This window comes from Trichomonas vaginalis, chromosome V (assembly GCF_026262505.1).
Source record: "Trichomonas vaginalis G3 chromosome V, whole genome shotgun sequence".
Taxonomy (NCBI): Eukaryota; Parabasalia; order Trichomonadida; family Trichomonadidae; genus Trichomonas; species Trichomonas vaginalis.
Genome location: NC_067207.1, coordinates 1,030,138 through 1,054,501, shown reverse-complemented (window position 1 = coordinate 1,054,501; position 24,364 = coordinate 1,030,138). Strand labels below are relative to the sequence as shown.

The window sequence follows — 24,364 nt, the reverse complement described above, 5'->3', positions numbered from 1 at the left end:
CAATGGCAATTACCAATTCTTGTAACTAGTTCGATTTTGTCAATTACATTTTGGTCAGCTAATATATATCGACATCTGGAACATTGAACAATGATATTTCTGCAACTGTTCGAGGGTCAATGTCAATTGGATCCATTCTTAGAATAGCACATCTTGAAAGTATTGTTTGTGGAAGAGGAGTCTTTTTATGTGTTCCTACATCATTGTATGTGATAATGATTCTGAAATCATCATGGATCAGGTTTTGTGATTTAGTGGAATAAGTAATTCCTTCATCAACTTCATATAAATTCAAGGATGGTTCGAAATCAAGCAATGTAATGATTCTTTCCAATATATTTGAAGGACATGATTCAACGCCATCGAATAAAACCCAATATCCATTCTTCATGGCTGTAATAAGACCGGATTCTGCGTATTCCATGTTGTTGATCAAATGCGCGGCTGTTGAAATAATTGTTTTGGCTTCTTCGCCGATTTTGATTGTGTTTCTATCATTCGATTCTTTAAGAATTGTATCGATATCTGAGGCAAAATCTTTGAGTTCGCTCACTTCGATGTGGCTCTTTGCTGTTTCTAACAACATTCTAGAAAGTTCATTAAACGCAGGATCTTCTGAAAGCTTGTTTATTATCTTCTGAATGTTTTGTTTGCTGACGTATTTTGATGGTTTATATGATCCTGTGATTGTTGAAATTGATGTATCAGCATTGACAGGAATAACAATCAACTTCTTGTTGATTGCTTGTGCAAACAATCTGACTGTATATGTCTTTCCTGATGCTGTTCCTCCTGTAACAATCAATGGATATCTTTTGATTTTATTCGCTGCCAAACAGACAAATAATTTCTGTTCACTTGGTGTCAAAGTCATGAGTTGTTCTTGCATTCTAAAATCGAAATTACTTTCTCTTGTTGTTGTTGTTGATACTTGTATTTCGAGATCTCTTCCAACTTTTAATGTTGATCCAACTGATTCATGAGCAATTTCAATACTGCTCCATTCTTGTTTGTTCTTTGAATCTTTGGAAGAGATTTCTTGAAGCAAAGCATTGTGGCTGTCTTTAAATACATCTTCTAATTGTGAATATAATTGACAGTTGCGTGGATTCTTTGTTTCAAAGTATTTAACAAGATTTTCAACATAATGAGAATTAGAAAAACTTGAGAATAAAATTTACGCAAAATTATTTTAAAAAATGGTTTTAAAAATTTACAATTGATGAAGAATAAGATTGCAAGAAGTTTTGAAATTTAATTTTAAGAAAAAAAATTCGGATATTATTCATGGATCTAAGTAATCTGATATTTGAGTATCGGCACTATGCATAAAACATATATTTATAGTTTTTTTGGAGTTTTTTGATTTTAAATATATTCAAATTTGGCAATCCAATAGATTTTTAAAAAATAGGTAAATAAAAATAGATTACATATGCAGCAGATTTAGAACATGAAACAAATCTTATAGTGACCCAAAAAAAAATTCATGATCCAAAAAAGAAAAAAATTGGCTAAATGGGAATCAAACTTTGGCATAATGAATCATTATTTCGGATGTTTCCACTACACTACACAGGCAGTTCGAAAAATACCCTTGGTGGTTCTATTTAATAGCTAGAGCCAACGATAGGCGGTGTCCCCAGCTTTAGAGAGGTGGTAAAAATAAGGCAAATCTGGGTATAACAATTATTTTTGGTTTTATATTTTTTTGGATCAAATCCATTTTAATAGAATTTATATACTATTCATCTATTAGTAAACACTACCGTATATTATTTTTTAAGCTATCTTATTTTTTGAACTTTTATTCAACTCTTTGGTCGCAAGAAGAATTGCATGATAAATAAAAACATTTAATCAAAGTCAATTTTATTTTTCATATTCAAATGGACTGAGTGTTAACATTTAACATTTTTTGCTAATTGTCGTCAAAAATTAGGCGTAAAGCAAAAATTGATATTTCATATGGTTTTATGATAGATAAGCATTATATTCCCACTCATTATATTCGTAAATTTTGAGGCTTATCCTTCGCTTTTAAGATCATTGAATTTGATTTTTATATAAAATAGTTATATATTAGAAAATAATATGAGTTTATGTGATATTATTTTTCAGAAGATTTTGTGTTCTTCTTCAAAATTTTTTTTTATTAAAAAGAATCTTTACAAAATATACATTTACTTTAATTAATATTTAAAAACGTGCTCTATCAAAAGTTCCAAAAATTCAATATTTTAGCTTTTCTGAGGTGTCACTTTTGATGAATTTCTGTTTACAACAGTGTTGTCAAGAGATGTGGAAAAAACGTCACTTTTTATGTTCAATTATAGTTGCTTTAAGGGAGGCTTCCGACCAGAAAGCTCTCTCAATTTTTTGTGATGTTTACACCAAAAGTGAGATTCGTTAAGCGTTTTTCTCGTTGAATATTGAGTTTCCCGGATTTTGAGTTATTCATAAAGCTCCTCTATATTATACCCTATCTACTGATATGATTATTTTTGAAAAATCTCTTAAATCGACCTGCACTGAATTTTTTAGGGAAAATTCGAAATTTTATAGGCGTTTTCTGTAACGTTTTTTTACGGAATAAAATCCGAAAAAATAATTTTTTGAAGAATCATTTGGGTAGAATACTTATCGAAAATTATATTTATTATAATTTTGGTCGATAAAAATAAGCGGATTCAAAACTGGCAAAAACCCTTTCGGCAATTTGTGGACGATTCCGAACCCCCTCATTTTTGAAATTTAATAAGAAAAATAGAATCTTTATTAAATATAGATTTTAAAAAACTTGGTTATAAATTACGAAATTTTCTCACTTGGGGTAAAAAGTGACAATTTGGTCGGAAGCCACCCTTAAGGCTTCACTAACATGACAAAAATTAAAGTCCCTTGAGATATATATTCTATGATGTACATCAATGCTATATTTATCATTATTTTTAATATTTATTGACCCACCAAAAAAAGCCTTCTTCCATTTACATGAGTTATAACGTGCTTTTTCTGAAAATGATAGACTAGTATTAATATATATTGTAGAGCATATTTTTCATATTTTTTAATATTTTGAATATTTTTTGTCATGTTAGTGAAGCCTTAAGAAAGACCAAAAGATGCAATTGTCAGACTTCTCTCAGATAAATTAAGGATGTCGCTTGGGGGACATTTGGGGACTCGACCAAATAATTTTCGAACTCTGGGGAACATGTAAAGTGTCAAAAATTATAAATGTATGGAATTAATTTAATATTGTGTCTGATAAATGGATAACTCTTTAACAATGGCTTAGACTGTTCATATTTTAATGAAAATGATATATCTAAGCCATTTTTGAAAAATGCAATTTATAATTTATGCATTAATTATGTATTATTTTTATAAATCTTAATAAATTATACTGATATTTACTATTCGCTATAGTTTTTCATCTGATTCAAAAATTAAATTATGTAAATATTCATGCTGAAAGCACCAATAACAGGAAATCGGATTTGAATTCTGGAATAGAAACAACATACCCCTTCCTGGCCTTTCATCGACTCTTCATAGAGCGTCACTTTTTGTCCCCCAGTCCCCCATGGGGGATTGGGGGACCTTCAAAATTGAATGTATATTTGGTCGCGTCCCCCGTAGGGGATTTGGGAAAATTTATTTTCCTGATTTTCTTATTGATTAATATATTACATTTAATAAAAAATAAAAATATGCCATTACAAAGCTCATAGAGCTAAAATTTAAGAAAAATTAAATATCAAATCTCTGAAAATGCAAGAAATTTCAACAAAAACTAGATAAATGTATTTTAAATATTAACCAGGTGTTGTGTATATTATAATATTTGAACTTCATTAATGACTTCTCAATTTTTGTCCCCCAGCGTCCCCCAAGTGGGGGACGCAATCAACCCCGGGGGGAGAAAACGACATCCTTAACCATGAGAATATTTAAATATTTAAGAATTGATTGGATAAATAAATTATGCATTATATCAGCATTTTAAAACAATTTTTAAAATAGAGTTTGAAAATCTAAAATTTCATGAAAATTTTCTCAAAGTGAACAGTAAAACAAATCAGTAAAAACAGTTTTCTTACCCATCTAGTTCAAAATTTCAGAATTTGAAGAGTTGAGGAATGATAAGCTAAACAAATCAGAACGAAACTCGTTTTTTTTTAGCATGAAGATCGAACTCAACTGGAGTACTCGTTAACCAGAAGATTAATCACAACTAATTTATTAAAATTAGTAAGTTTTTACAAGAAATTTCAGAATTTGAACTTGTGCCAATTAAATTAATTGCTCAAACTTAAGATCTTAGCTTCATATTAATCAGACAAGTTTGAAAAAACTTTACATCCACAAGTTCATTCATTCTTAAAAAAAATAATTAAAAAAAAGTAAAAAAAAGAACGCACATCTCTTTCCCACATAGATTTCCGATGTCACAGTCTTGCATACTTATTAGTTAATTAAACTAGCCCGCACTTCTAACTGATGCCGGAACAAATTACAAATTTGCTCGGGCTCAGGCCGGTTAAAGCAATTCGGAAGTGCATACATTCCCAGAACCAGTTGCCTGCAAATGGGAGTGGCGAACACAAGATTTTTTCAATGCCAGAATTTTTTTTGATAATTATATAGAATTATCACTACACGTTCTTAGATTATTACTTTCGCAGTTATTTTACCTCAGTTTTGAGCAGTTTTACCTGTCATAACTGGGTATAATTTTTTGATGATCTCATGTCATTAGATGTATAATATCTAAGGCACGGGATTCCTTTTTGAACTACATTAAACGTTCGGTAAATCATTTCTCCTTAAAAGGGGAAAAGCCTTTCACGTTATCAGTAGTTATGGCATGTAAACGTGTACCACAACGGTCAGATCCCGTCAGGGCAAGTGCCGAGTGGTCAATCCAAATGGATTTGTTTTGTAAAAACCTTGTGTTAATAGAAGGATCGTTGCCGATCCACAAAACTGTTCACCAGCAATGATAGCGTGTCCGAGAGAGCTGTATAATTAATAAATAACAGTTAACTTACAGAGAATAGTCGTCGAATAAGTATGGATCATCGACGTGGAAGACAGTTGGGAATTCATTTGTACCGAATGCTCCGATTTCAAACGGAAGGCAATCATATGAATTCTCGATGACGATCTCATCATCTGGTGATGATGAGGCTTCTAAAGATGCGTCAAAATTGGCTGTCTCTGGTTCAAGGATCTTTGGCTCCTCAACGATTGGCTTGGCAGCGGGTTTAGCTGGAGCAGCCTGTGGGAGACCACCCTTGAAGTGGCTGATGATGCCGGAAAGGACTTGGCCGGCTTCTGTCTCGGTCCAACCCTGGTTCCTGGCATTAGCACCAGTCGTAATGTAGGAGTCTATCTCGTTCTGACTGTTCTTTATTAAACTTAATGTGGCGGGAGACGAAAAGAAGGTTCCGTACTCTGACCAGTTTGCATAAATGAACATCATGAGCTTGCGGTTGGAAAAGACCTTTTCTAATGAGTCGAAGTTGTTGCAGTACCACTTGAAAATGGTATCACGTGATGTTAAGTCAACAAAGCGTTCCCAGGAAGCAGAGAGAAAGGCAAGCATTCCTTTACGGGTACGCCAGTCGCAACGAACGGTACGAATTCCGAGTTCCTTGGCAGTCATCTTGACAAGAATTGCAAGGAAGTCACGACGAAGGAAGCGTGAGTAGTTCTTGAGGAATGTCTTAACGACATCTGTTGATTCTGTAACCTTTGGGGCAGCAGTGGACATCTCTATATTGTTTTCGAAATGATGCGCCACTGTTCACAATTCTTGGGACTCAATTTTCTCTCAAATATTTCTGAGAATTTATTGTAAACCATTCAATTATTGATAGATCAAAAATTTGAATTGATTACAGGCGTGGTCATAAAAATTATGGCCATGGTCATTCTCGAATTCAAAATTTTGTTTTTAAATAAATGCATCGAGGATATAATATACTGTAATTTTGTTCGGAGGATGAGATTTTGACAAATAACAAGATGTGAAAATTATACAAGATTCTTCCGATACATGCATACATTCTTCCTATACTTTAATGTAATACCTTCTAATTTACGTAATAGTTCATTAATATCCAACATAACTAATTTATTCCGACTCAAAAGGGATTATCGAATTAACCCAGTTATACTATCAATGGTTTGTTTTCGCTTATTCCAAAACGCAAAGATTTACTGATTATTTCAGTTGTTTCATATCCATCCATAATTGTTATCTCCAGTTAATCAATACTCGCGTTAATAGATATGCTTACTTACTGAACACAGTTATTAGTGCACTTAAATTGTTCAGTTTAACCGTTTTGGCTCTTCCATATTTGTAGAATTGCTTACTGATTACAATAGGATTTTTGGCAAGAATTGTTTGGATGAGTATATTTGTACTATAAATTCTGCAAATTTCTTTGAATTGAGAAATACATTTTTGTTTTCTTCGCACTTATCTGATGTTTCCTACTCAATTTGTTTATCCATCTGCTTGACTTCCAAATTTGATCATTTGTACTAATTAATTATGTGGTGAACCTTCATTGAATGATTTTCACATACGATTGAATACGGTTCTTAAAAGGACAATTAAATAATGCTTCTATGTCTCAATACATTTATAATTGCTATGAAATTCATTAAAATTCTGAGGTTTCAAATTCATTGTTTCCGAATTCTTTATTTCCAAACCATTTTCCTCAATGAATATTAAAGTATTACCTAATCAGAGCTTACTTTCATAAAATTAGGCAAAAAAAATTTCATATTGCTCATTACATTTTATAGAAATTTTGGCACTTTTGAGAGGCCTCATACAAAACAGATGAATTACAAGCTCTCTAGTCGCTCAACAGCTTCCAATATTTCTAATGCGTCCAACTTCTCCCGCTTGAGCGATGATATGCGTTATTTTCTTAAAAGGCCAATCGATTCTCGATCCGATTACAACCCTCCAGAGATGACAATTAAAAGTACATCCAGATCGACAAATGCCCATTTACATCAGCCAAATAAAAACGTTATTACACAGGAATGGGAAAAAAGATTCGCAAAAATGAAATTCAAAAGATTTCAGCAGCAAACACGTGTTGTTGAGCCATATCTTTTACTAACAGCTACTGATAAGGCATCTGATCCTCTCCATCGTCTATCTGTAGAAGAAATTGCAGATATTCGAAGTAAAAACCAAAGCCAGATGAAAGATGTCGACACTTCACGCCTTCCTCAACTTAGAAAGATAGGAGCACCATTAAGAGGAAATACAATTCGACGAAATATGTTCTTTTGTTAGAAATGTCTTCGTCATGAAATTATTACCTTCTAATTGATTACACAATGTTTACTCTATGTGTTAAATTAGTCGCCATGTTTATTTCAAAATATCATTACAGTTATTGATGTTAATGCTCCGCTTCTTTTTTGACATTTTATCTATACAAACTATAGCTTTCAGCTATAGCATATCTCATTTGTTCCCAAATAAAAATTAGTTCCTCATGAAATATTAAAGTTTTTTACTAAATTTTTCTAAATTAATATCGAATGTGGTAGAATAGACTTCAGTTTGATAATTAAACGTTAATCCATATCAAAATTTCGGTCTTTTAATGGCACAATTTTGCATTATCACAATTATTTTTTTGAGATTTTTGAAACAATCAATAACTAACATTGCTTTAACATAGGAATAAAAAAGTGAACTCACCCCTTACGTCAATTTGTATGATTTGTTTAAAATTTTGGAAAGTATATTACTTATATATTAAAATTAAAAATTATTTATTTGATTCTGTTGTATAATTGATATATTTTAGGAGAAAAAGTATAGAGTATCAAAAATAAAAAGTAGTTATCGATTTAGAATATAATGAAATTGCTTTGTTTCTATTTTAATTTAAAATTTTCAAAGAATTTAACCTCAGTTTTCTAAAAAAAATCAAGAATTTTAAAAATCAATTTCATTTTATGCAAAATGACTTAGGCATCTTCTGAAATAGAAAAAATTTGGAGAAATTTACCAAGAAGAACTTCATTCCATGTGTCAAAGGCTATTAATTTCAGTCAAAAAAACCTCGAAATTTTGCAATATTGATATCGATTTTCATCAATCACTTAATATCGATTGTTTACAATCAACGGTACTGCATATTATTGGATTTTAATGTATTTGAACATACTATCAATACTTTTTGATACTTATCAAAATTTCGAGATATTTAACAAAACTCCAACTATTATATACAGCCATTGTTACAAAAATATGATAGTTGGAAGAAATGATTAATATATCCAAGAGTTGGCGATTTATTTGCCCAATTCTTACAATATTTTTACTTATAAAATCCTTATTTGTGAATATTTTATGGACAAATACAAAAAGAAAAACAAAAAAGTGTTTCTTCAAAAAAGTTACTGAAGACAGCTAAAGCAATAAACAATTTACTTTCTTAACATCGAATATTGCTCTTCTCGAGCGACCTTTTTCGTTTTGTTTTCATAACACAATAAACTCTCTGCATTATCATGTAAAATATGTAATTTTTAAAAGATCTTCTATAATTATCTTCAAATTAAACGGAAATCATTCAATATGTCCATGCACCCTATTACTACGTTTAATATGTCAAGCATAATGGGCACATTTTTGATCGACATCTTTAATTATCGATGAACTTTTTTACATCCAAATTGAATAGTTTACAAAAAATTCAATGAATTTACATCAAACCAATTAATCAAATTTTATATTAAATTCCTTTTGTCTATTAGTAGTCGATACGTTTTTAAAATTTTCTATGACGCTAAAATCAAATTCATTTTTGATCGGAAAAGACAAAAAAAATTCATCATAAACAATTAAACATTTATTTAAACATTCATATCTATAACACAACAGTCATTTTTGTGCTTGCTGAGCTGCCTGTTGCGTATTTAATAATTTCATTATTGCCGTAACTGTGGAATGATTCTTACGACCAGCTCCATTTGGAGTTGGTACATTTGGTAATAGTGATCTCATTCGAATTCTTGCATTTGTTAGCCAAACTTTAATTTGGCGTTCTGTAAGTCCTGTTCGGGTCATTAAGATCCTTCTTTCATCTCTATTTGCGTAGGGATTAGTTTTATGAGCTAAGAACCATTGCATTAGTATCTGTTTCGAATATTTTGAGAGTCTTGGATTGCTTTTCTTTGGTACTGCATGTGGCTGTCCTTCTGATTCTGGGATTTCTATATTATCATCATCAGAATCAGATTGATTTTGTTGTTGATTTTGATTGACTTGCGGTATTAAAGGTCTTATTATTTGTTGCGGCTGTGGTATCGGGGGTCTATTATCTCCACTTCTATTAAATATGAAAGGCCCTTTGAGAGGTCTTCCACATCCAATCATTTGGCCTATCATGGCCGTTAATGGGCTCAAAGATGGAATCAATTCAGTCATAAAATTTGACATAAATTTGATGCAAATCAATTCGCATCAAAATGTTGTAAGTAAGTTTTTATGCACAAAATAGTGATACAAGTTATTTCATCTACAAATTTTATGAAACTCTTTACAGATGCCGTTCAATTTGTCAAAATCAAGTGTCATTTGAAAAATACAGATTTTAGCTTTCTTATATTTTAGAAAATTAACTCTTTTTTTATAGATTCTGTTGAAAAACCTTGTTTTTGATTTCAATTTTACCAATGAAAATGGCCATTTCTTTACAAATACTGATATCTCATTGCACAAATCAACCCACTTTATATTATAGTTGAACCAATGAAGATGAAGAACCAAATTCCAAATTCTTTTAATTACTGTTTGTTTTCACAATTAATGTCCTTTTAAAATAATCCTTTTTGACCAACACTCTCTCATATGAATATCAAATAAACCTTTTGAAGGAATCAAAATTATTCGTTTTTTTTTCTAAATTTTCGTAAAAATCAATGGGCTTGTGCTACAGCACTCCTTTACAGAAGGTTAGAGCCAGGCCTAATGGAAACGGAAATAGACGAGCAAACGATATGCATCAATTATCCACATATACATCAATTACTTCGTTTATTATTCAAAACGATAATCCCGTAATGTATGACTGGGCTTTCAAGAAAGAAATAGGTACAGGATCGATGTCTCATGTGTTTTTAGTTGAAAATGTACAGAGCGGTGAAAAATGCGCAGCAAAAGTTTATTCAATGTCACTTCTTCGTAGAAAATCAATCGGAGTTGATGAAATTCCACTTGTTGGAGTCCAAAAAGAAATCGATATTATGTATGAAATAGCACACCGATACGTTTTAAAAATTGTCGATGTTTTTGAGGATGATCCTACTCAATCACTTTTAATCATTACTCAATTTGCACAAAAAGGTTCCCTTCAATCATTACTCGACGTTCATACAGTTACACCAACAATGTGCGAAACTTGCTTCTACCAAATTGCAGAAGCTCTTAGGTACATTCATTCACTAAACATAGTACATAGAGATATAAAACCAGAAAATATTCTCGTTTTTTCAGAATCATTATTTGTCATCTCAGATTTTTCAGTTTCATCCAAATTATCTTCTTCAAATGAGCGCCTAAATGATACAAAAGGATCACCAGCATTCCTTTCACCAGAAGAATGCGGTGGCGGCGATTTTGCGCCTAAACCTGCAGATGTATGGGCATACGGAGTTTCTCTTTACATGTCCTTATTCGGGATCTTACCATTTAATATAGGTAATGCTCCCTCAAATAATATTACGAGCGCAATGATGTTTGTTAAACAATGTTTAGATAAAGAGGAATTAACTTTCCCAGAAAACGCATCACCACTTGCAATATCATTATTAACAAAGGTTCTTGCTAAGAAACCTGAAGATAGACCAACTTTTGAGACCATTACGAAAGATCCATTTTTCGATCGCCCAAGAGAATTAGATGAGAAGATACAGAGAGAAAAGAATGATTTGAGTCGCAACGATACTTCTGATTCCAGCTTTACAATTCAATAATTTTGATTTTTATTGAAATTATAATATATTTTGTTTTGTATATTAATAAATTGTTTGATATCTTAATTGCTTCAAAGAAAGGTTGGTGTTTTGATATTATTCAATATTCAGATATGAATAAAATTTTAAGTTGAACAATTTTCATCGAGGAAACATACGTTTAGCTTTGGATAATCTACAAATATTTAGTATTTAAGGAATATAAACGCTTAATCTAACTAATTCATTGATTACACTTGTGAAATCTGAATTTTTAACCTTTCAACTGCTTTATTACAATACATCGAAGTCTTTATCATCGACTAGAAAGAGACCTAATGACATTCATTTCAGGAGATTTCACTTATCTGCTTGACAAAATTCTTCTGAAAAAATTTGATGTCAGTTTTCATCCACCTTTTGACAATTGATGTGAAATTCAATGACCACACATATTCTTAACGAAAAATTTTCCACATTCAAAATTATTTTTGTAAAATAAATTCAATGCATTTCAAATCAAAATAATTTCGATTTCTTCCTCAAAGATTAGAGACTGGTGGAATACGGTATCTGGTCGTCCACCCGACGAAGAGATACCAGAATCTATGCCAATACATGAAGCCGCTATTATTTGGAGAGAAGTTGCCCCCGTTTTTATGTTTTACGAAAAAATACAAAAAAATCGAAAGAAATATTGGACAATTATTGAGAAATTGTGCATCAAGCTATGCAATGAGCAACCTCCAGATGCTTTGCATCAATTTCCTCTTTTCGTTCAGTATTTATATAAATATCGACATATTATTTATCCAAAATCATTAAATCAATGCACCAAACTTCTTCAAATAACAAAATACAAGAAATCCCAATGGTTCATTACATTAAAACTTCCCTTAATCATAAATGACCCATTATTATATATCAAACTTCTGATTCAGTGGCGCAATGAGAAAAATGAAATATGGAATACAATAATTGCTGATGATGCTTTCAGTTTATTGCTTATCCATCGAAATTTAAATTTGATTACAGAAAGTTATTCGAATTCACGATATGCTTCCAAAATTAATAATCTAACACTTGACCTAGTTATGACTTTAATACTAGAAATTGCTAACCACCGACAAATAGATGATATCTGTGAAGAATTCATTGAATTTGCTTGTGTTGTATTCTCAGCTAACAAAAATTTGACGTTTGGAGCCAGTATTATTAGATGTCTTGCAGAAATACTTAAGTTTATGAAGAAAAAAACAGATTTATTTAAAGAACTAGCATCGAAGCTGATTCAATCAACATCAAAGACACCTTTGTTTTCAATGACATCATTTTTATTACAGAAATACAAACAATTCGTTGATGTACGAGATTTAATTGTTTCAGTCGGAACTTTTTGTTCTATCGAAGAAATTGAGTTTATAGAAGCATGGATGATAGGTCCTGCATCATTTACCGCTGCTTTAAAACTTTTAGAAACTGCTTACGATGGTCCAATTTTTAACGCAATTTCTATACATGTTTTATGCAATTTACTTAAGTTATATTCATACAGTAAGCTTAGATCATATATTATTGGCTTTATTAGGCGGACATTTCTATTTATTGTTAGATCTTCTTTTCATAACAGAAATAAGTTGCAAATAGCGTCCATTTGCTATAATTTCAAGAACCTTTCTAAAGCGGCTCCTTATCTGAAGCCATATATAGCTTCTTTTGCTGGTAGTTTAGTTAAAACAGGAACTTGTCCAGATAATCTTTTTAATTTTATTAAACCAGGATATCCCAACAAGAATTTGACTATTCGCATAAGAAACATGATTCGACTTCAAAGAAGGAAAAATCGAAGTAAGGTTCAAAGATATTCTTCAATTAACAAGAAGATTCCTAAGAAGATTGTCAGGTTGCGCTCGGCAAAGAAGACCATTGCCTTGTGAACTTGTGTTTTTATGCATATTTCAATGTTATAAAATATTATTGTTTATTTTTTTTATTTAAATGAAACTTTTATCTAAAATCAATACAAGTTATCCTAAGAGTATGGATTTATTCTTCTGTTTAAAACTATTTTATCTTTTCAAAAAAATATAGACTAAATTTCAGATTTCTTCTTGGTATTTTAGAGAGCCATCAAGAGTTTTGTTGTGAAAGTTATTAATTTTTCTTCTAAAATAAAACATCAACTTAATATTTTAATATTCTTACAACAAATTACAATATATATGATTATTACATTGATATCAAGGAAACCACTTTGGATTTGACATCAGGAGACAAATCTTTTGGATATTTGATGTTTGCATGAACTATTACGTCGCCAAACGCACCAGGATATAAATATTTTGGTAGACCACGGCCTTTGATAACTAGTGGTTTAGAAAATGGAGCGCTTGTTTCAATAGATAATGGATTTCCGTCGATTCCATCAATATTTCTCTTAAAACCAAGGAGAGATTCGCGTAATGTAATATCCACAGTTGCGTGTAAATTGCTGCCTTCTCTTTTGTAAATCGGATGAGACTTCGAAATGATTGAAACTTCAAGATCTCCAGGTCCATTATTTTCGCTGACATCACCATAACCTTTGTAAAGAATAACTTTACCTTCTTCAAAACCACGTTCGATAAATCCCTTGATAATTTTTGTTTCACGAATTGTAGATTTACCACGGCATTTTAAGCAATAATAACCAGCTTCTGGACATCTGCACATATTACTTCTAGTCATATTAAGTTCCAAAGGTCTGCCAGTGTAGAAATCTTCGAGAGGGACTGCATATGTTAACTTTAAATTTTTTCCTTTGTGATGAATTTTAGCTTGCTGAGAATCTTGTAAATTTTGTTTTGTTAACGCAGCCATTGGATCGTTCTCTTGTAATGGAGATTCGTAGAGATGAACACCTGGTTCTCCATATAAATCATAAATCCTTCTCTTATTTGAATTATATAGAGTTTGGTAAGCATCGTTTACATCAGTGAAAATTTTGGCGGCTTCCGCTGTCTTATTTTTATCTGGATGATACATTTGAGAAAGTTTTTGATAAGATCTTTTAATTTGGGATTCTGTGGCGTCATGTTTGACTTTCAAAATGTCGTAAAAATCTCTATTTTGGTTGCTAGATATTAGCGAAATGAGGGAAAGAATCTCAAACATTTGACAATTTTGCAAAAAAGTTTATCTCAAATCTCATCCAATGATATATTACATCAAAATTTAAATGCAGTTAATCAGGAAATTTTCTACAGGGTACATCCTAATAAGTGAACACACAATTATGAAAAATAATTATATTATATTAAAATTGAAACACGTTCAATCTTTGTAATCCATTTGCTCATGTGTAACTTGAATAGGTATGTATAAGACATTCCCGCTTCAGTAAGAATAGCTATGAAGATAAAGTAATCATCAAAGAATAACATTCAACCCTATAAATTCTCCAACGCATTTCACATATGCTTAAGTGGACTCAGAATGATTAATTGGCAAGATCAATTATTGAGATATTGAATTTTTTTGTTGAATCAAAACAATCCAATATACGTCTATCACATTGAACAATGCGTTCAAAGGACACACAAGTTTAAATAGGACTCTAAACTTTAAGTAATAAGTAAAAATTGGTGGAGGGAAGACATCTTTCGGATCTCTTCATTGAAATTTAGAACCCCAACTTTTTTAATGCTAGTTAATTACATCTTATTTTATCAATCATTTCCAAATTGAATGAATTATTCAAACGCCACTTTTTATTCAATTTGTGACAATTTTCGAATGACGTTTTTAAGATACTGGAGTCTGCTAGATAATTTTTTAGAATTTTTGAAATTTCTAACCTTGACAATTTTTTTACAATGACTGTCCAGGGTAAGGCTTTCTACTCGAGATACATAACAAGCGATATCTCTAGTTTGATCTTATCCTGTATATTCACTTCTATTAATGCAATGAATAATGGTGGAGCCATTTATTGCCATCAATTCAATACACAAAATTTAAACGTCACAGATTGCATTTTCTACAGATGCTGTGTATTAATTGAAAACTCTATGGCAGGAGCAATCTATTCAAATTGCGATAATGTTTCTTTAATAGAATCCTGTTTCATTGAATGCAAAGCAACTCAATCATGCGATATGGTATACTGTTATTCTAAATACAATTATGCGTCAAATTTGTTCTTTTCATGCCAAAATAATCAATATAATCCATTTTTTCTTTCAATTCTTACAAAGTCTGACAATTTGAATATTTCGCATTCTTCAACCCAAACGTATCGCATAACTGATACAGTGATTATTGATTTTGAATTTAATATGAGTTATTCTATGTTTTACCACTTAAATGCTTTTAATTTCATGGGCACACGGTGTAACATGGATGCCTGCGAATTTATTCATTCAACTATTACAGATTTCTACTGTTTTACCTTCAAAAATTGCGTTTTAGAAGCTTTTAATATTTCCCATTGTTATATTACGTCATATTCCGAAAATAACTATTTGATTACCAATAATGTATCAGAAATTAAAACTCTGCCAGCCTCTTTTACAATAATTTCTCAAGTTCCTGAATCAAAAATAAAACCAATCGAATTCCCGCTTTTAAAGCTTAACAATGAAATATCTAATCAAAAGTTTAATACTACAATCAATGTTTTATTGTTAACTTCAAATTTCAAAATATCAAATTGCATATTCGAAAATGTTGTCGAAAAAGATAAGTCAATCATCTCATTTTTATTACAAAGTTACTCCTACAGTATACAATCCTCAAATATATTGATAGAAAATTGTTATTTCGGAAATTGTTTAAGTTATTCATCATCTTGCTTCTTAAAATGCAATCTTCCTGAAGCATCTATAACAATTAATCGAAACTGTGGCTATAATTGTGTTGGATTCGCTCATGGATACTTAGATTTATTTAAATTAAAATCAACACTTTACAACAGCTCAAGTATAGTTGAATGTCCCAGGAATGAATATGAAAGTATCAAAATGACGTATAGAATCAGTTCTGGACAAGATGATATAGTAGATCAAAAAATTATTGGTTTAAACTTCTCAAATTCAGTTCCTTATCTACTGACATCAGATCATTATCAAGTAGAAATGAAATACTCTGTATATCATAACTTAACAAGCTTTTGTGTTTTAAGATGGCGAAATTCTTTAGCAAAAAATTGCATTTTTGATGGTTGCCACCTAAATGAGAAGAGATCATTTAACAAATCATTGAATTACCAATATGTTGGCTCCAATGCAAAGTTTTCTAATTGTATTTACATCAATTCTTTCTATACTGAATCAGATTTACAATATTTTGAAAATTCGACGGTTTTACATCAAGGAAATATTTCTGAATTTAAGGTTATCTCGATTTCGGACTATTTACTTAAAGATTGTCCAACACCATCTATAACTCCTCAAAAACATATAACTGTTGGCCTCCTAATCCTTTATTCGGCCTTATCTTTGTTGGCTATCTTAATTGTGTCGGGAATTGTCATTCTTCTGCACTACAGAAAGCATCAGAAGGTGATAGAGGATAGAAATTATCTTGAGAAAACGATCTTTAACGATTTCGGATGATTTCATTTTATTATATTTATATTTTTTATATGTATTATATTATAAAGTTGTTATGTTTATATTCTTTATACCAATCATGTTTTTTAGTTTTTTTGATTCCCTTCATTAGAAAAACAAGCAAATTGTTTATTATTCTTATGTTTCGAATACTCGCTTAAAGTACACATTATTGTTTGCTTTCTCATATGGGAAATAGTTTTTTATAATTTAGCTATATGTAAATTTTTTTTTGTCCTCCCTTTCAATGAAATTGAAAGAAATTTGGAGGAATATATATACTTGTTTAATAGGGACGATTGCAAAAAGTCCATTAGCATATAATATAATGCTTATATTTAATAAAATTAATATACATTTCAAGGCTAGATTTCGAGAAAAATTGAAATTGTGATTTTTTAAGTGGCAATAATATTTGTAGCTATATGTAGTATCCAAATAATATATTATCGTGTATTCTGAAGATTACACTATTTTTCCAAGTTATCAAAAATATTTTGCAGTATCTTGCATAACCCATTATTTGGTATTATTTTTAATTGAATGAAACCTAGCGGTCATTCAATTTATTGTGTCGATGATTCAACCATCATACAAAGTTTGTGAAAAATGTTTCTCAATTATTACAAGTATAGTCTGGAAATATGAATCTTTATTATTATAAATAAATAAAAAATAAGGCGACCTGCTCTTGAACTTTTGCCTTAACGAAATTCAACATGACAGTCTTGTCTTGTTTGAATTAAGGATTTCTACTATTTCTTTCCTATTATAAATGGTTGCATAATGAAGAGGAGTATATCCATCTTCGTCTTTAGCATTGATATCTGCTCCATTTGAAATAAGAATTTCTGAAGTTTCAATGCTATTAACTCTGGCTGCATAATGAAGAGGAGTATATCCATCTTCGTCTTTAGCATTGATATCTGCTCCATTTGAAATAAGAATTTCTGAAGTTTCAATGCTATTAACTCTGGCTGCATAATGAAGAGGAGTATATCCATCTTCGTCTTTAGCATTGATATCTGCTCCATTTGAAATAAGAATTTCTGAAGTTTCAATGCTATTAACTCTGGCTGCATAATGAAGAGGAGTATATCCATCTTCGTCTTTAGCATTGATATCTGCTCCATTTGAAATAAGAATTTCTGAAGTTTCAATGCTATTAACTCTGGCTGCATAATGAAGAGGAGTATATCCATCTTCGTCTTTAGCATTGATATCTGCTCCATTTGAAATAAGAATTTCTGAAGTTTCAATGCTATTAACTCTGGCTGCATAATGAAGAGGGGTACATCCATTTTTAGTTTTAGCATTGATATCTGCACCATTTGAAATAAAATATTCTAAAAGTGATGAAAGATGGAAATTAGGAGAATAAACAAAACATGTGTTGATGCCATTTGTTTGATCCAAGTAAACTAAAAATGATTGAAGATTATTGTATTTAGGGCACAATTCTAAATTAATTTTTATATTGTGTTCATTCATCAAAAATGTAACAAAATCGATATTGTGTGATATTATTGCATATTCCATGCATTCATAATCTGGTTTTTATACTTTCAAGCATTCATTCATAATGTCTTGATTTCCGCTCAAAAACGAATATCTAAGACAATTTGGAGTGATTTCTGATTGAAATTTCGTTCTTAAGATCTTAAAACAATCAACAGATCCATGATAACAACATAATTCAAGTAACGAAATACCTTCATTTGAATATGGATATAATTCACTTTTTAATTTTTGATTTTTATCAAATCCTTCTCTTTCTGTAAAAATTATTAATGATATTTTGTCATCATCCATAATAGATCTGTGAATTGTATTTTGTTCGTGAATATCAGATGAATAATGAGCATCTTCAAAATCGTTAAAAATGTTTCTCCCATTTTCATTCAATACTATATTGTATTCTTTGTAGAAAAGGTAATTAAAAACTTTGCTGATTTTGTTGACCTGATTTAGATGGTATTCGTCAACGATTTGTTTGACAATCGCTAAATATGATTTCATGAAGCGGTTGTTATAAATTGAAAGTTGAGATATTTTATTGATAGTCTCGCTAGGCGGAATTCGATAAGAGTCAATCAGGTTTTGTTTGATTTTTTTGTAAATTGCGTTTAATTTTTCTTCGTCATTTGTTTTCAGCCTGTACAAAGCATCGTAGACATCATTGTATCTTGTGAGGATCTCCATCAATTTGTCATAATGGGCTTGGTTAGTTTCTCCCTTGGACATCAACCAAAAATTTTACATGTCGTAATTTTTCATAAATTTCTCAAAACTTGATACACATTTTTACCGTCAGATTTTTCATGAGACTACCTTTCTCGATACACATTTTTTTTTTGAAATAGTCCAACTCGACTTTCTTCAAATTCAGAGACTTTAATGAGGAAAATATATAATAGCATTTAGTACATATTACTGATATGGGTTTAACCTGTTCTCATTTATTGGATAATCACTCAAAAACATATTTGAACACAAATTACATACAAACTGTACGCATTTCTCTTTTTTCCTATTGATGTTTCTTTGAACAGACACATTTTGGAAATGAATGAAACAAGCAACATGTGATTTATTGATCTGAAGTGTGAAGATATATATTTGATCAAATATAATTTGGGACCTCAAGTGGCTTCGCTTGCCCTTCGGGCAAGCACGCCACCTTCGGCCAAATTAAATAATTTTTTGAAAAATTGAATTATTCACTATTTGGTTGGCGCTTTGCGCCAATCAAATGATGAAGAATACTAATATATGTTTGCTTAAAATATGATTAAAATTTCTGAACGAAAACTATCAAAATTAAGTCATTAATATATATAGGATGCTAATTTACTGTAAAGTCATTATGTCAAAAGTGTGGGTGTTGTCCTCTATATACAGGGGCTCTGAAAACCTGATAGTAAGACTCAAACCTGATAGTTTTAGACAACAAGGAATTGATATTCCGACTTAGAACCTTAGAATCTGGATCTAAGTCTCTATCTCTAGTATACGTATGTTTAACGTCATTAAAAATTGAGAGGGCGTACTATCGAGTTTGTTCCAAAATAACGGGTTTGAAGACCCACGGGATATACTGTCTTAATTCTATCGGCGCGAAGCGCCGATAGAATTGACTGAAAATTTCTTGAATTTGTCTTCAATTATACTTCACACCTTAACTACACAATATTTTACTCTTCATAGTTTATATGCCATGTAATCTTATTTATATAATTTTGATAATAAAGAACTTATTTTGAAATACTCAATAAAAAGCAAACATTAATAGCTGAACTACAATAAATTAAGCTATTGAGATACAATTTTAAGGGATAAATATAAAAATTTATCAAAAAATTTATAAATTAATAGGAGAAATACAAACAAAAGTTTATGCTATAGTGTAATATGTCATTAATCGGAAGCATCTTTGAGATTTGTAAGTGGTTTGATCCAAGTCTGTGAAAATCTTCTTTGAGGGGAAGGATTCATTCGTGGGGATATTGGCGGCTGAACGTACTGTGGTGCGCCGGTAAAGAATGGATTTGAAGATGTTCTTTTTACAGTTGCTCGAGGAGACATAGAGCGCCTAGGGAGTTTCGGCTCTTCTGGACGAGTAAATCGTACACCAATTAAATCGTCAGCAGATGGCCGTAAAGTTGGATCTTGATTGAGACATTGTACGATAATATTTTTAATTGGCGCTGGAATCGAAGGCGGAATCTCAAAGTTTCCGGATGTAATTTGTTTCATCAATTGTACGATATTGGATGTTTTCCATGGAAGTCTTCCAGTATTCATTTGGAATAAAATAACTCCAAGCGACCACATATCGGATCGCCATGCAATATATGGTTCTCTTCGAATACATTCAGGTGCTGCATAGGCAAGTGAGCCACAGAATGTTGTACGTAGATGCTGGTTGTCATCGGTAGAAAGACCAAAATCGATGATTTTAACAATATTATTGGCACCAATGATGATGTTATCTGGTTTCAAATCACGATGGCCAACACCTGCTTTGTGGATGTAAGATAAGGCTGAGCAGAACTGATGAAATATGATTTCAATCTGTCTTTCAGAAATAGGACGGTTGTTTTCTAGGTATTTTGTGAGGTTTTCGCCTTGACAAAGTTCTTGGAATAAGTAGTAATTGTTAGAGTCTTCTAAAAGATCATGATATTCAGCAATGTTTTTATGTTGTAGTGCAGATAAGATGGAAACTTCACGTCGAAAAAATTCAATGTCTTCTTTGGTGTTCATGCTTGACTTTTCGATGATTTTAACACAAAGTTCTTGATTATTCTGTGTATTCTTAGCTGTATGTACTGAACCCGAAGATCCTCGGCCGATTTCTCCGAAGATCTGATAGATTCCAACTTGTGCTTCCATATTTGTATTTTGAATGAGTGTAAAAGAATTTTTAATAGAAATTTGGCTATACCAAATTTTAGCTGTATTTCAATTGTATGCTTGTTTCACTTAATATTTCGTATCTATTTATTTTCCGCATCCACCCATAATCAATCTCAATTTTTCAATATATTCGGAAATAATATAAAATGTATGCTCACAAGAGTTTATAAAAAAATACCTTTAATTTTTTCATATGCTGCATCGACATCGAACCAAATAAAACTCACATGGCATTTCTTGTTAAACGCAATACAATTCAAAGCCATTAGAATGAAGATTCAGTTTTCATATTTCATTTTATGTGATACCATTCTTTAAATCAACAGATAGCCTGTATCAAAAGTTCTATGCCGCATTATATATAATTTACGGGTGTGAATAAGCCAATCTTAATGGTGTCAGACTACAAGCGCGATGAGATATCTAAAAAGAACTAACTAGGGAATTCGAGAGAGGGTCAGAAAGCTATAAGTTCAACCTTAATAAAGCTCAAATTCAGTTCAAATATTCACATTAAATTTTTATTTTTTTGATGGAAATAATCCTATTATTGCAGTTTTTGCAAATTTAGGAAGATATGGTAATTTAAGTGAGTCATTTTTTGGATTGTTTGGACAAGTTTTATTAAATAAATGAGTGAAAGTATTAAAATCGTAATTTCCTTTTATATTTTTAAATGTAACAGTTCCTGATCCTGTTTTTGAATTTGGTTCAGCATATGAATCTGAAATAGTCAAAATGGATTTACTACTTTGCTTAAACATGTACTTTGCTGTGTTATTTAAAAATATGCAGTGATCAACATTTGTTTTACTGTTACAATTAAATAAAACTTGCTCATTGTCTGTTCCGCATTTATTTTCAATAACATTGCAATATGAAAATTCTTGAGTTGTAGAGTGAGAAATTGGATTATAGTAAAAATAAAGTGAATTTGTTTTAGTTTGGTTATTTTCTCTGAATGTTGAAAAACTACAGTTGCTTGAATAATCACCGATTTCAATGAAAATTGAGGAGACTTCTTTACATATGTTGTTGGTGATATTGTTATTCTTAAAGCGGAGATCACCTCCTGCCATGCGTAATGTTCCAGATCTTTTTGTTTCATTTTCTCCGCATTTAAAAACTGAAATGTCAAATGCATAATTTTTATTATGTGTATCAGGGCTAAGAGATTGATAAAATGCCATACAGCGATTTGCTAAGGATGCATAATAACAAGTTCGATGTTGAACAAACTGCCCTCTAAAGCAGTAATAATAAACAGATCCACCATAAAAAGTGGAACCGCAGTTTCGGAAAACAGCTTCTTCAATTAATGTGAAGATTGTGTTTTCTCTTTGAATGAAAATTGCACCAGTTTCTTTGCAATCTTCAAAGAAGCATATAAAAATGTAATAATTAATATCGCTTGCATTGTCATATAATGGTGATCCATTTTGTATTATATTATATTTATCTTGACTGCTAAAATATTCATCCCAGCTGAACTTTCTTGCATTTTTCAAATTTAAGAATGTTTTGGTATGATATAACTAGTTAATAGTTTTTTTTTAGTTTGCTATGCATCACATTGTTCAATGTGATAATTGTGATTATAATGTGACATTATTATCGTAAAAATATTAAACATACGGGCGTGTGTATATAAACAACTGGCTTGAACATTCTCTAAAAATAATCTTAAACAAGAATGTATAATTCAGAACAAAGTAAATGCAATTTTTGAAAATTTTACTGGGTTCATTAAACTGGTTTCTTTGGTAATTGTGATCATCTCTTAGATTATGAAAAATAATAGTCATAAAATGTTGTAGGATTATCGCGATATGAATCAGAAATAGCCAAAGAGAATTCTTCTGCTGAATGAATATCATAGAATATCGCAAGCATATTTTCTGCAATGCTTCTTAATATATACAATCAAATCGATCTATGTTGCTCTTCCAAAAAGCTATATCGCAGAACAGAATGGAAAATGTGCTATTCACTTGCATTTCATATTAGCAGTACTTAGAAACTGAAATTGCATGGTTGTTAGTGGAGGCAGAAGGTTTAAGATTTCAAAAAGTATTATGATATTATGTGCAATTAATTTACAGTAGCAGGTTTTCTTTCTTGGAGACAGTTAGAGTATATATATTCATTACTTGCTATGGGAATAAATCTGTTAAATAAATGTATTTCCCCTCAATAGCTTTGCATTCTTCAAAGTAACAATCTTAAATGCAATATTTGTAAAGACTAGTATTTTCAAATAGTGGTGTATCGCTTTGTATATCAACGCAGTTATCTTGATTGTCATTAGATTAATTCCAACTGAACTTTCTTGTATTTTCAAATTGTATCTGCGTTTCTACAAGAATTGACATAATTAACAATGCTGATACTTATTTGAACTAGGTCTCATAATGTTCAACTTTGATGTTTTTTTTGATCTTTGTGTTGCAAATTACATAATGTAAAAATATTAGCATATATGGTTGTAATTCTTTCATTGTGTTGCAAATTAAATAATGTAAAAATATAAAAGTGGACATGATTGTCGTTGGTAAAAGGCCAAAATTGATTTTTGTTCAAGGATATATAATGCTGCATACAAAATCTTACTTATTTAATGAAAGTAATTGAGGTGCTGCAGATTTTGTAAATTGGAAAAGATAAGATAATTTATACGAGATTATTTTTTCTGATTCTAAGAAATCAATTTCAATATTAAAATATGAATAATTGTAAAAATCGCAATTTTCTTTTAGATTTTTAAATGTAACAGTTCCACCTGTTGGATAGGTTGAATTTGATTGAATATATGAATCAGAAATGGTCAAATTTAACCAATATTGCATAAACATATATTTTGCAATGTTATTTAAAAAAATACAGTGATCAACATTTGTAGTACAGGAAGAACTAAATAGAACCCCTCCACCATTTGAGCCGCATTGATTTCCGATAATTTTGCAATAAGAAACTGTTTGATATTTCGACTCGTCCCTGGTGAAAAAATACAAAGATCCCGTTCCAAATATTTGAATGTTTCCTCTAAAAGTAGAGAAATTACAATTTGAAAGACTACCATCAAGATAAACATCTAATGAAGAGTAGTCGAAACATTTATTGTTTGTTACATTATTTTTCGAAAAACAGATAACACCATATGCAATATTTAGTGTTCCCCATCTTTCTGATTCATTTTCTCCGCATTTAGAAACTGAAACATCAATTACATAATTTTTATAAGAAGAAGAGGGTTTAACAGATTGATGAAATGACATGCGATTTCTTGCTACTGATTTAGTGTAGCAAGTTCGCTGTTGGACAAACTGTCCTTCTCTCTCGCA

At 30.8% G+C, this 24,364-nt stretch overlaps 12 protein-coding genes across 12 annotated transcripts, besides 7 other annotated features; 4 read left to right on the top strand and 8 right to left on the bottom strand.

Annotated features, from left to right (window-relative positions):
* Window positions 1-58: 58 nt before the first annotated feature.
* Window positions 59-730, bottom strand: TVAGG3_0258900 (nuclear chaperone required for maturation and nuclear export of pre-60s ribosome subunits; the record flags this gene model as incomplete). Its single annotated transcript, XM_001312225.2, has 1 exon — window positions 59-730. The coding sequence occupies one exon, from the start codon at window positions 728-730 to the stop codon at window positions 59-61; it is 672 nt and encodes a 223-aa protein (XP_001312226.2).
* A 1,518-nt stretch (window positions 731-2,248) lies between these two features.
* Window positions 2,249-2,286: a mobile genetic element.
* Window positions 2,249-2,286: a terminal%2Cinverted (terminal inverted repeat of Banshee-A3 transposon ID:TVAGG3_0258890).
* Window positions 2,287-2,345: 59 nt separating this feature from the next.
* Window positions 2,346-2,865: a mobile genetic element.
* A 4-nt stretch (window positions 2,866-2,869) lies between these two features.
* Window positions 2,870-2,891: a terminal%2Cinverted (terminal inverted repeat of tvBac_56 transposon ID:TVAGG3_0258870).
* Window positions 2,870-3,107: a mobile genetic element.
* Window positions 3,087-3,108: a mobile genetic element.
* Window position 3,108, bottom strand: a terminal%2Cinverted (terminal inverted repeat of tvBac_56 transposon ID:TVAGG3_0258860).
* Window positions 3,109-4,108: 1,000 nt separating this feature from the next.
* TVAGG3_0258850 (uncharacterized protein) lies at window positions 4,109-5,805 on the bottom strand (the record flags this gene model as incomplete). The annotated part of the gene is made up of 1 exon (XM_001312224.1): window positions 5,054-5,782. One exon carries the CDS (start codon window positions 5,780-5,782, stop codon window positions 5,054-5,056), a length of 729 nt encoding a protein of 242 aa, XP_001312225.1.
* Window positions 5,806-6,831: 1,026 nt separating this feature from the next.
* TVAGG3_0258840 (uncharacterized protein) lies at window positions 6,832-7,651 on the top strand (the record flags this gene model as incomplete). Its single annotated transcript, XM_001312223.1, has 1 exon — window positions 6,869-7,336. The coding sequence occupies one exon, from the start codon at window positions 6,869-6,871 to the stop codon at window positions 7,334-7,336; it is 468 nt and encodes a 155-aa protein (XP_001312224.1).
* A 362-nt stretch (window positions 7,652-8,013) lies between these two features.
* Window positions 8,014-9,569, bottom strand: TVAGG3_0258830 (embryonic skeletal joint morphogenesis protein family; the record flags this gene model as incomplete). Its single annotated transcript, XM_001312222.1, has 1 exon — window positions 8,942-9,487. The coding sequence occupies one exon, from the start codon at window positions 9,485-9,487 to the stop codon at window positions 8,942-8,944; it is 546 nt and encodes a 181-aa protein (XP_001312223.1).
* Window positions 9,570-9,981: 412 nt separating this feature from the next.
* TVAGG3_0258820 (protein serine/threonine kinase protein) lies at window positions 9,982-11,034 on the top strand (the record flags this gene model as incomplete). Its single annotated transcript, XM_001312221.1, has 1 exon — window positions 9,982-11,034. One exon carries the CDS (start codon window positions 9,982-9,984, stop codon window positions 11,032-11,034), a length of 1,053 nt encoding a protein of 350 aa, XP_001312222.1.
* Window positions 11,035-11,550: 516 nt separating this feature from the next.
* On the top strand, window positions 11,551-12,950 carry TVAGG3_0258810 (uncharacterized protein; the record flags this gene model as incomplete). Its single annotated transcript, XM_001312220.2, has 1 exon — window positions 12,108-12,950. One exon carries the CDS (start codon window positions 12,108-12,110, stop codon window positions 12,948-12,950), a length of 843 nt encoding a protein of 280 aa, XP_001312221.1.
* Window positions 12,951-13,059: 109 nt separating this feature from the next.
* TVAGG3_0258800 (protein folding) lies at window positions 13,060-14,406 on the bottom strand (the record flags this gene model as incomplete). Its single annotated transcript, XM_001312219.1, has 1 exon — window positions 13,243-14,166. The coding sequence occupies one exon, from the start codon at window positions 14,164-14,166 to the stop codon at window positions 13,243-13,245; it is 924 nt and encodes a 307-aa protein (XP_001312220.1).
* Window positions 14,407-14,867: 461 nt separating this feature from the next.
* TVAGG3_0258790 (uncharacterized protein) lies at window positions 14,868-16,673 on the top strand (the record flags this gene model as incomplete). Its single annotated transcript, XM_001312218.1, has 1 exon — window positions 14,868-16,607. One exon carries the CDS (start codon window positions 14,868-14,870, stop codon window positions 16,605-16,607), a length of 1,740 nt encoding a protein of 579 aa, XP_001312219.1.
* Window positions 16,674-17,318: 645 nt separating this feature from the next.
* TVAGG3_0258770 (ankyrin repeat protein family) lies at window positions 17,319-18,143 on the bottom strand (the record flags this gene model as incomplete). Its single annotated transcript, XM_001312217.1, has 1 exon — window positions 17,319-18,143. The coding sequence occupies one exon, from the start codon at window positions 18,141-18,143 to the stop codon at window positions 17,319-17,321; it is 825 nt and encodes a 274-aa protein (XP_001312218.1).
* Window positions 18,144-18,161: 18 nt separating this feature from the next.
* TVAGG3_0258780 (spectrin binding) lies at window positions 18,162-18,848 on the bottom strand (the record flags this gene model as incomplete). The annotated part of the gene is made up of 1 exon (XM_001312216.1): window positions 18,162-18,848. The coding sequence occupies one exon, from the start codon at window positions 18,846-18,848 to the stop codon at window positions 18,162-18,164; it is 687 nt and encodes a 228-aa protein (XP_001312217.1).
* Window positions 18,849-19,978: 1,130 nt separating this feature from the next.
* On the bottom strand, window positions 19,979-21,073 carry TVAGG3_0258760 (protein serine/threonine kinase protein; the record flags this gene model as incomplete). The annotated part of the gene is made up of 1 exon (XM_001312215.1): window positions 20,022-20,999. The coding sequence occupies one exon, from the start codon at window positions 20,997-20,999 to the stop codon at window positions 20,022-20,024; it is 978 nt and encodes a 325-aa protein (XP_001312216.1).
* A 471-nt stretch (window positions 21,074-21,544) lies between these two features.
* TVAGG3_0258750 (uncharacterized protein) lies at window positions 21,545-22,213 on the bottom strand (the record flags this gene model as incomplete). Its single annotated transcript, XM_001312214.1, has 1 exon — window positions 21,545-22,213. One exon carries the CDS (start codon window positions 22,211-22,213, stop codon window positions 21,545-21,547), a length of 669 nt encoding a protein of 222 aa, XP_001312215.1.
* Window positions 22,214-24,364: the final 2,151 nt, after the last annotated feature.